The sequence below is a fragment of the Centropristis striata genome, chromosome 19, assembly GCF_030273125.1.
Source record: "Centropristis striata isolate RG_2023a ecotype Rhode Island chromosome 19, C.striata_1.0, whole genome shotgun sequence".
In the NCBI taxonomy this organism is placed as follows: Eukaryota; Metazoa; Chordata; class Actinopteri; order Perciformes; family Serranidae; genus Centropristis; species Centropristis striata.
In genome coordinates this window covers 10,906,855-10,918,543 of record NC_081535.1, presented here as the reverse complement: position 1 = coordinate 10,918,543, position 11,689 = coordinate 10,906,855, and the positions used below count along the sequence as shown (strand labels likewise).

Below are 11,689 nucleotides of genomic sequence, written 5' to 3'. Positions count from 1 at the left end.
CACCTGTAAAAGGCCCCACCACCTTTTTTACATGGAGCAAGGCACAGCTTTATAGGTGTTAAGCCTCTTTTTTGGCATTGTTTTTGTCTATTTGTGGTCATTTTGTGTCACTTTATAGTTGTTTTGTAGATACTTTTTTGTTCTTTTGTGCTCTCTGTTTGTAGTTTTGACTCTTTTGGTAGTTGTTTTGTGAATCTTTGTTGTCATTTTGTTTATCTTTGGAATTGTTTTGTGTTTCTTTGTATTCATTTTGAATATCTTTGTGTGGGTTTTTTTTGGGCCTTTTTGCAGCTGCTTTGTATCTCTTTGTTGACGTTTTTGTCTCTTTTTAGTTAGTTCTTTTATGTTTCTTTGTTGTCATTTTGAGTCTCTGTAGTTGCTTTGTGTATTTTTGTAGTCATTTTGTACCTCTTCGTAGTTGCTTTGTGTTTCTATGTCATGATTTTGAGTCTGTTTGTAATTGTTTTGTGTTTCTTTGTATTCATTTTGAGTATCTTTGTGTTGTTTTAGCCCCTTTTCATAGTATTTATGAGTCAGTTTTTGGACTTTTTACAGCTGCTTTGGATCTCTTTGGTCTCCTTTTAGTTGTTTTATGTTTCTTTTTAGTCATTTTGAGTCTCTTTGTAGTTGCTTTGTGTTTCTTTGTCATTTTGAGTCTCTTTGCAATTTTTTGTTTCTTTGTTGTAATTTGATGTCACTTCGTAGTTGTTTTGTAGATACTTTTTATGTTTTTGTTCATTAGTACTTTCTGTTTGTAGTTTCGAATCTTTTTGTAGCTGTTATGCATCTCTTTTTGTAGCTGTTTTGTGACTCTTTGTAGTCATTTTGAATCTCTTTGTAATTGTTTTTGCCCCTTTTCATAGTTTTTCTGAGTAATTTTTGGGTCTTTTTGCAGCTACTTTGCATCTATTTGTTGACGTTTTAGTCTCTTTTTAGTTGTATAATGTTTCTTTGTAGTCATTTTGAGTCTCTTTGTAATTATTTTATGTTTCTTTGTAGACATTTTGTGTCTCTTTGCTGTTGTTTTTTTGCCCATTTTCATCACTGTTATGAGTCCCTTTCTTGTCTTTTTGCAGTTGCTTTGCATTTCTTTGTTGATATTTTGGTCTCTTTGTGGTCTTTTAGAATCTTTTCTATCTGGTACATGTCTCTTCGAGTGAAATTTTGTCGGTGAAGGCCAAGGGGGACCTTGACACTGGCCCGCTCAGTAATCCATCCAATCATCAGCAGGGTGACACTGAGATGAGAGGATCTAATCCTTGTTGGATTGATCGCTGAAAGTTTAGACAATAGGATTATTAAGATGGAACATTGCTGCAGTTCAATATCCATCCGTGAGCTGGATTACTGTCAGTAAAGGTTAATAGATCTACTAATCATACGGTGACCCCAGTGTGCACCGAGGAATCAGGTCAGATCACCTGGATGTTATAACGTTCAGATGAAAGGTTTGATATAAGCTGTCCTGGTTTGTTCATACATTTCAAGCAACACAGGCCTTTTGTGTCAGTAGTATTCTCCTTTTTTCTAATTTTATTGGACATTTGTTGTTTGACAGTGCATTTCCTCTGAACTGCATTAACTGATTGCAAATTGTTTTTCATGTATTTCTTATTGGAACATTTTGTTTTTTCACTGTTTTTCTAAATTTCCACCTCCAGCTTGAACCGCCTGTGTCATCATGTTTGGCTGTTTATTGGAGAGAGATAAACACTTCCCAAACAGTCCTCAACAGGTGGAGAGCAAGAAAAACAGTGTGCACATTCTGTTTTTGTGCCATCGTGTTTTGATATGTAATCAGGTCCATTTCTGAGAATGCAAGTAGTGAAGTTATTTATTTCCAGTTTTAGCAGAATTCAATACATAGCGTCAGAGATATGAATGACACATGAGTCAGGACACGAGGTGATGACAGAACCAACACATGGGAATGGATAGCATCATTCTATTTTGAGAGTAGTTAAGTGGGTAGGCATGGAATTTTTAAATATACAATTTATTTTATGCAGTCTTAAAACACCAGCCAATAACTGGATATTTATTTTAAGTGAATGTCATATTTTTAACTCATTGTAGAATGATTTAGTTCAGTAGCACATCAAATAAGACTAAGAATCTGCAGCCAGCTCTATGAGGCTTCACAGTGCAGTGCCTTTAGCTTAATGCTAATATGAACATGTTAGCCTGTTTTTTTAGCATGTTAGCATGCTAAAAATAGCTATTAAGCACGAAGCACAAGCACCGGTTGGGGTGATGGGAAACCCATTAACTTTGCAGATTTTCGGTGATAAACCAAACATTAAAACTAACAGGAATTTTGACCTGATGATGGCACAAGAGGAAAAGTAAAGGGATCACAAATGTGATTAGAAATTATCCTGAGGGGGGCTTGCACATCTGCACCATTTTCCTGCTAATCCATCCAATAGTTGTTTTAGTCTGGAACAATGTGGTGGTCTGACCGACATTGCCTACCATCCCTAGAGTCACACTGCTGGTGGCTAAAAAGAGTCATGGTCTATTTCCTGAATTTGCAACTAAGCTGTGGCCCTGACCAGTTTTCACTGAGGTAATTTCTCCTGCTATTTATCCATTTCAACAGCTCAATGAAGCACAGCTTCCTGTTTAAAGAAATACACACATCTACAGGGATTTAGGTCTTGACCCGTGTTGCTCCACATCAAATGACCTCCAGAAACCTTTGAGCCACCTGGCAGCTGCTTTATATTGAGTATTGGAGTCACACTTGGTGCATCGGACCACCTCTCTGTCATCTCTAATAGCACCAGCAGCAGGTTGGATGTCTGGAACAACAACTGAGATCTGGAGACGTTCCCAGACTCAATAGTCGGTGGCCTCTGCCACTGTCAGCTTTAATAATCACATCCAGCCAAAACCAGAGACAAACTGCTCAAATTAAAGCTCAGTGGCTTCAAAATGCAATGCAAGTGGGCTATAAACCGTGTAAATAATGAAAATGTGTGTAAGTAATGAACTGAGAATGGAGAATTTAGTCGGATACATGTACTGTGTGCAGCTAAACTCCTATATTATGTGCAGTATGTGTATTTTCCACTCATTTAATTTGATTTCTGGTACTCTTTCAAGATATGAGAGGGGAGGGAGAAGGGGAGGCTGGAGCGGCTCAGTTAGTCACTCAGGCCTTCTGTTCACTGTGTAGAATAGGTGCTTTTCCACTACAGTCGAATACCTGGAATGAGGCGGCTCTCCCCATTTGAATGTGAGCCAGCCCTAGTGGCTGTTTGATTGGCTGTTTTTTGGCCATGTGGAAGAGCAGGGCCAAAAATTCTTGCATGAAAAAAGTCTGGTTGCTGATTGGATAGAGCGCTAAACAGGATGTGACGTGCTCAGCGGGATGCAACGCAGAACCCCCACAACGACGCACGCCATTTTTAAAAGCCAGTTAAGTAGCGAGTAGTCACAACAATAATAATCGCCGCCATGTGCATGAACACAGCAACATTAAAAACAGCAAGCTCTGCTCCTTCCATCTTGGCATCTCCTTCCTTTTTGTTTACATTTAGCGCATCTCCCGAGTAAATCCATCGCGTTTGTGACGTCACGGTCTAAACTGTTGCTAAGCGATTATGCGATGATCGAAAACCCTACGTCACCTCCAGAGTCTCGTAAATCCCTCTGGGGCCTTTTTTTGTAATGGAGACACGCCGAGTGAGCAGCCATTTGAGAGGGGGTGGCCTGAGACTTTCCCAGCGGCCAATTTTTACCCTAATGGAAACACGCCTAATATTCGGTGAACAAATCACTAAATATGCATCGTTCGTTCACATCGAGACTGCCTCAGCCACTCGTTCAGCCAGCCTGACTTTTCGCTATTAGTAGAAACGAATGACTGGAATTTGTCAACTGACTGAGAGATCAACTGAACTGAGGGATGAACAGATTGTTTCAGAAAGTTATTCAGTTGAGCAGAAAAAGATTCATTCTTTTGAACGAATCGTCCCCAAACGACACATGACTAATACAGACTCAGTTCTTCAAAGTTTTATTGGCATTTAGAGATCCCTAAATGCTTCTCCAAGGCACATATTTATTCTAATCAGCCTCTGCTGTCAGGAGAGAAAATGTTTATTTGCCAGTGATGCCTGCATGCATAATGCTGTCACCTTGGTAATGGTGCCACCTTGCAATAAAACAGGCATTGAGGCAGTGGGCACAGTGGGCTCAGTTGGCAGACATATTCTGCCAGTAAAGCACATTTGTTTCAGTGAACAGGTATTTGGGGGGATGTTGGAGAGCGGAGAAGTGAAGACTAGTCTGACCATGCTCATTAAACACGAGGTGTGCTTTACCATAAATCTGATGTCAGCACTTAGTCCTATGTCTCTGTGCAGAACCAGAGTGGATGGATGCCACCGTGCTTAAAGTGCATACCCCAGTGGCTCGCTCTTGGACACAAAACTGCTCATATTATCGTCTCCCTGGTTGTATGGCACACTGCAACAAGACACCATGCTATTTCAGTTCAGGCTTTGAACTCACTCTGATGCTCAGTGTACCTCGTTATAATGAGTGTATGGAATTTTTAGGTCAAGGCAGATGAAGAAATGATACACATAAAAAGAGAGACAGAAAAAAAACATAATTAACCAGAGTGTTAAGAAATTAGATGTGGCCCGAAGGCCTGATGTAGCACAGAAAAAAACTCATTTGGGTGAGTAACACATATGTGAGGTTGTGTCAAATTGTCAGTAAATAACTTTCTAGTTTAACGGGACTGTGGAGTTTGCATGGAGTGTCTGCTGATCCTTTGTGCCATGTTGCCAAATGTATAGTGTGTTGTGACACCACGAGGCTTTAGCTATAGTGCCTGCATCCATCTGCTCCATCCTACGCAGTATGATCCCATGCGATGCTGTGGAGTGAGAATATGCAGCTGACAGCTGGCAAAACCTGCACTAAACTTTTTTCCTCCCCTTTAAACGGGCTTAAATAAAGTCGTGATTAATACAAAGGCCTTCTGAGTGTAATGTGAACATCTGTGGATTTCTTAGAAATTTTAATACAGTAAAAAAAAGAAAAAAAAGTGCGTATAAGAAAGGGAATTAGGTTTTTGTTAGTGGTAACTTTATTGTAAGGTATAATAATAAAAATAAGACAATAAAAATAGTTAACACAATAATACTGGGTATAAAAATACTGATAATGCCAGTAATACTGATAATAATAATAATAATGATAATAATAATAATCGTAAAAACCACCACCAACAACTTTAATTATAATAATAATAATAATAATAATAATAGTAAACACAATAATACTAGATGTAAAATACTGATAATAATAATAATAATTATTATTATTATTATAGAAAAGACAAAATTACTATTACTAAATTTACAATAATACATTTTAAAAAATGATATAAATATATATATAGTAAAATAAATAATGAATAAAAATAATAATACTTGTACCACTACTACTAATTATAATAATAATACTGATGATGATGAAGATGATGATGATGATGTTTTCCTGCGTTTAAATTCGCCCAGAATCATATCCTTAATTGTAGTTAAATCAACATTAAAATGGAGAAACCACTGATCCTCTTGACCTCATGTGCATTTAATTTGCTCGCAGCTCTTCCCCTACCGGCGATTACCCACGTGGGTCTCGTTAATCTGACAGACGGCACATGTTTACTGATTTCTATCATGGGAATAGCCGTGCCTGTTGCTGTCCTGCCGTGCCAGCTCGAGCCGTGTGCTCCCGGAGGAAAACATCCCTCATCATTCACAGGAACCAAAAGGGAGCAGAGCACATTTCCAAAAACTACCAGATGCAACAAGACGAAGCTTAATGTGGATAAGGAAGTAGAGCCAGCGTTTTTGTTTCCGCTCCATCCTCTACAGTGAGAGGAAGTAACTTTACTGGACACCAGACAATGTAGTGATTTGCTTCCAGCGCTTTCTTTCAGACAGTCACCAGAGTTTATCTGCTGTAGGTGCGCACCTCAGGGCGCAGCAGAACCTGCAACTTTGCTGAAATGATGCTCAACTTTCCCCTCCGTTCTTTGCTCCCAGTCGTCGCAGTGGCTGTCCTTACAGCTGTTAAAGGTGAGATGTGTGACAGCTTTTGATCCACTCTTGATTGTATTCATCTATTGCATTTATGTGTGTGCTGGAGCAGACCCAAGGGACCGCTTCACACAGCCTTATAAAAGCGCCTAAAGGCTCCAGCTGTGTTAACATGGGAAATTACTGAAGATGAAATATGTATGTATGCTCTGATATATGCTTTGATGATCTAAACACACACACACACACACAGATATTTTTTTCAATATAATCTCACTCATGCACAGACTAGCACAGTATACAGCTGTGTCCTTTACTTTCAGAAGGCCCACTAAAAGACTGTGCAGTTATTATGTGCATTGGAGGAGAAGATCTTTCAAAAGTAAGCTTTAAAAATATAGAACCAGTTGAGGAAATGTTCACATTGGGATTTTAAAAACCATTTGTCGCAATGCCAGCTGACCGGCTTTATAAGGACATAGGGCTGTGTTTTTCTAGTTTTGAGGATTTTGTGGTTACTACCCGTGCCCTCTGTCCATTTCATTGTCCCTCTGTCTAAATGAAAGTGACAGCATGCTCTCCGGTGTGCATCGGGAAGCCTCATCTGTGGGATTAAAGAGGCCTGAAGCTGTGGTTGCACAGCTGTTTCTCTGGTTGTTTAAAGATAACCTGCATTGGGAGCTATGAAGTCACAGTAAGCCGTCTGCCTCTCTGTGATACCGATATCATGCGAAAGACTACTTTCTGAGATTGCCTGGGTTTCTATCTGCGCATGCCATCTCTGTGTGCATTTTCCATCATACATATATGGGACTGCTGCTGTATTTCTGGTAGTGTGGGACTCAGCTGTGCAGCTGTGCTCTTAATGCGTGTCTAAGTGATAGAGTTCAGCCTTTGATATCTTCCCTGCATGGGCTCTATGAATATGCATGGCAGCCTTATCTTTCAGTCCAGTCACAGATGTGCCGACTGTAGTGTCAGCGAGGCCCGTCTGAGGTTAAACTAACAATTACAATAGTAAAATACTTCAAATCTAATGTCACAAGTCAAGAGACTTTAGGGGAGCCAGCCATAATTCCCCAAATACATTTTTATACAAGTATATTTACTGATGATCAGCAGTGTATATCAGCAGTGGACTAATTATGAGCCTTAGATCTGATGGTGCAACTAAAAAGGCTGTGATCTTATCGCATGACTTTTTGAAAAAACCTCATTCTAACACTTTTATTTTTTACGCGTGGCTCACAGGCCAGTGTTTACTAGCAATGTGAGGGTGTGAGCATTACTCCTAATCATCATCTCAGAAATATGTCCTTTCCTAGCCCCTTTTCTAGGCATTTTACAGACTCTTTTTGAACTAGGATGAGGATTTTTTCTCTCTCTCAATAGGGGCCAGTTCATTTGAGAGTATATTTTAAGTCAACAGTCAACAAATTAAAATGGTAAAATTGATAAAACATCTACATCATGTTTGTTGGAGCAGAATACTGACTATAAAATGTACTAGAGAGCACAAACCTCTGCCAAAGAATAACTCTCCAACTTAAATACAAAGTCAGCACTTACTGTATAAAACTTGAATTTATTTCTTTATTCTATTGCATAAAACTTGCGAGGATTTGGAAATAAAGTCCCTTGATTATGATGTTTAACTATTAATTCCTGTTTTTGGCTAAAAGCCCATAAACGCCTCAAAGTGGATATCTCAGATCTGGATCATCACCAAAATCTAATTAGTTGATCCTTGCCCTCGGGCCAGTTTTACATTTCTGTTCATACAGTGGATAATTAATCTCCTTAGCTGAGATAATAAAACGTCCCATAAAAGGCCAGTGTTTAAAAAGATGGGGTACACAACACTCTGAACACCATATAGCAGTAAACAAATATTTGTTATGTAAAGATACAGTGGAGGAATTCTGTCTGTTCCAGTTAAAGATGATTTAATGGCTGGTCAGGTCACGGATGCATGTTAGTGCATGTGAGTTCCTCCCCTGAAACTGTTGCTGCATGTCTCACTGTGTAGCTACTGGAGGTGTGAATCAACAGAGGCCCCACCATATGATTTTATCTCGATACTTGAGTAACGATATATTATTGCGATTTTAAGCATTTTGCGACATGTTGAGTATTGCGATACAATATATTGCAATTTAACTGTTTATCTGCATTTTGTGTCCACAAAATTAAATTCAACTAATAATTGTTTTGTCAAATAAGAGCAAATTCTCAGTCTATTCAAACCTATTTCAGTATTTTAATTCTCCACAATGAGCCAAACCCACAAACTAACCAACAAAATATTCAGTCAAACTGAACTGAACTGATATCAAACATGTATGGACGACAACAATTGCAGCATTTTCTCAAAATTTCCTCAACTTTAAGCTTCACTGCTCTGAATTTTTTTTGAATGAAACATAAAAAAAAGCCTAACTTTGCATCGTTTTCCGACATGATATCCTAACGCACATTGTGCCTATAGATTCCTTAGATCTTCTAGTTTCATATGATACCAGTATCTCCAGTATATTTCCGTTGCAGCGCTGAATATCAGTACTTTGGATCAATATAATATTGCCACGCAAAATATCACGATACTATGCTGTATCGATTTTTCTCCCCACCTAGTAGCTACCATGCAAAACCACTTTGCTCCCCCAATGATGGTGTCCTGCCACCAGTACAGTGTTATCAGCCAAGTTACCCCGGTGAATGTGAGATAAGCCCCAGTACCAGAGCCACTGACCCACAGTACCGATACTGGTTGTCCTGTTGAATGCCAGTTAACCTTCATTATTGTCGTTAGCTTTGTTGCCATTGGACCACTGTACCACTGTGCAATCTGTGACCTGGAGGTTAGAGAATTGGGCTTCTAAACGGAGGGTCGCCGATTTGAATCCCAGACACATAACACCCCAGTCTGCTGCCCACTTAGCATGGTGTGTTAACTGGTGTGTAAACGATGGACTAATGCAAATTTGTTGCAAAAAGAACCTTTAGCAATGTTAGCACTACTAGCTAGTTGCTGCCATTTTGGCTCAGCCAACGCCATGTTTACCTGTGACATTAGGTGAGAGCCGTGTGAAGCCCATCCCGGCCCAGACTCTAAATGTCAATCAGACTGAGAGGTGTGGAGGCACAGACTGAATTTTATTCTGAATGTCATGTACGGCACCTTTAAACAAATCAGAAGATAACATCTTTGTTCTGATAGCTGCAGGTAGACAGATTCACAGCAGCAAAATGGAAATAAAGGATTGATTTACAATTGGATCACTTAGCATTATGTTTCCTTTTACATTTTGGTTTGCTTTAGTTTTACAGATATAATGCAAATGTGATGTGGATACCTGCCATCTCCTTTGGCCTTTTAATGTGAAACTCCTAAGGCATCTGTCTGATCCCTGGAATCTATAAAACAGTTTCCTGTGTGCTTTTCTGAATACTACATTTTTAATATCAACTCTGATATCTGTACCTTTTTCATGGGTTTTCCTTTGCCTTCAGAAAGAAAATTGATTTCCATATAGATGTATTCATGAAGTATGGCTAGAATATCAGAAAAGAATGATATATCATTTCTGAGACCTTAAGGAAAGAAAAAGGAGGTTCTGCTTTGCCCTGCGTTTGGCTTTGGATAAGTTATTTTCGTGAGGTAGAGAAAGTCAAATTTGCACATTAAGTCTGGAGCACTTCAACACGGAGGATGGCAAATTACCAAGTGTCTTTGGCAGGAGGAGGTGGGAGCTGTCACATACAGCATCCTGCAGGGACAAACAGTCAGCTCATGGAAGTTACAAGCTCGGCTTTTTACCACTCAGACACTGCATTTGCTATTCCCTTTATTGCGTTGCAAAGAAGTGGTACGTGGAGAGCAGAAATTTTAGTTTCTGTTGAAGTATAAGTATTAACTTTGGTGCATATAATACCACTTAAGAGTTATCCATGTAGTATTCCTCTGTTTTAGTGCAGAAATGATGACTACAATAGAGAATATAATGTGTTTAATTCCCTGAAATCGAGCCATTTAGCAGGAGTGTGTCATTTGGCTGAACATTTAATATGCAACCTGTGGATTTACTATAATTGTTACCATCTGGTTACATTGCATCTAATAGAAATGACAGTGTAAGGTCTTTTCCCATCAGTCTAACTACACTGAGCACCATTATTAGATTGTTATATCTGCCCTTCATAGCAATGAATCACTTTGGAGGAGTGTCGGTTTTCACAGTGGTTTGCTCGGGGTCATGTAAATAGTCTCTTCAACTTTGAGAGACAAAAATAGCCAGGGTTTGCAGTCGAAAGGCAGTGTGAGCTAAAAAAAAAGTGCTGAGCTTTAAACCGCCCTTCATGTTCTTCGTTACACAGCAGTTATGATGATCCTAAAAATTAATGATCTTATAATGTTGCAGTTAAAGTTACATTTTCACATACATTTCACGTTCGAAGATGCACATCAAATCATCTCTGAGCCCTCTCTTCTGTTTGTGTCAGTTCCTTTTCTTGGCCACCTTGTGTGTTTTCCTTTGCTCTCCTCTTTTTTTCAGTGCAGAAATTCCAATGAGGAAATGAGCCATATTTGCTGCATCAACAAGTCCTTGCCATTAATCTTATTCTCACCACCCTTGGCTCATCATGATGACCTCCCTACTCTCACCAATTTTCTTTCAATCCCTGTAGCACTCAACTAAATCCCGTCCTGGACCCTTTGCTTTGTTTCTCCTGCCGTGATCACTTTGTCAACCCTTTGTATTCCTGTCATCCTCATGAAATGCTCTCAATTAAAGTAAGTGACTCATTTTTTAGGTTGTAATTTTGTGTATCCAGTCCATTCTCACTCCTAAATACAACAGCCTGGTCAGTGGCCTTATGCGTTGCACTATGACGCTTTACATGGCCATAGTCATGGCCGGAGTAAATGATAAAGTCTGGGTGGGGGAGAGAAAGGGATCAGGGTGGATGTATGGGGGGAAAACACAGGACTTTTACATCCTAGGATGCCGCTGTTTGTGTCCTATTTGAAACCAAGTCAACATTGACTTATTTGAACAGCCTGTTCTCCCGTCAAAAATGTCAATACAGGTCGTGTGTACAGGCAGCGAAAAATGAGCTACAGTAGTGTTCAAAATAATAGCAGTCCAATGTGACTAAATAGATTAATCCAGGTTTTTAGTATATTTTTTATTGCTACATGGCGAACAAGGTACCAGTAGGTGCAGTAGATTCTCAGAAAACCAACAAAGACCCAGCATTCGTGATATGCACGCTCTTAAGGCTGTGCAATTGGGCAATTAGTTGAAAGGGGTGTGTTCAAAAATATAGCAGTGTGGCATTCAATCAGTGATGTCATCAATTTTGTGAAAAAACAGGTGTGATTCAAGTGGCCTCTATTTAAGGATGAAGCCAGCACTTTTTGAACATGCATTTCTCTTTGAAAGCCTGAGGAAAATGAGTCGTTCAAGACAGTGTTCAGAAGAACAGCGTACTTTGATTAAAAAGTTGATTGGAGAGGGGAAAACTTATAAAGAGGTGCAAACAATTATAGGCTGTTCAGCTAAAATGATCTCCAATGCTTTAAAATGGAGAGCAAAACCAGAGACACGTGGCAGAAAACG

The 11,689-nt window shown here is 39.3% G+C and overlaps 1 protein-coding gene across 1 annotated transcript in view; it reads left to right on the top strand.

Annotated features, from left to right (window-relative positions):
* Positions 1-6,034: 6,034 nt before the first annotated feature.
* The window catches only part of si:dkey-1d7.3 (transmembrane protein 132D), a 41,730-nt gene continuing 36,075 nt past the window's right edge, over positions 6,035-11,689 (top strand). Inside the window, exon 1 of the mRNA XM_059358283.1 lies at positions 6,035-6,104. Coding sequence (XP_059214266.1) covers positions 6,035-6,104 — 70 coding nt within the window. The remainder of the gene's footprint in view (positions 6,105-11,689) is intronic.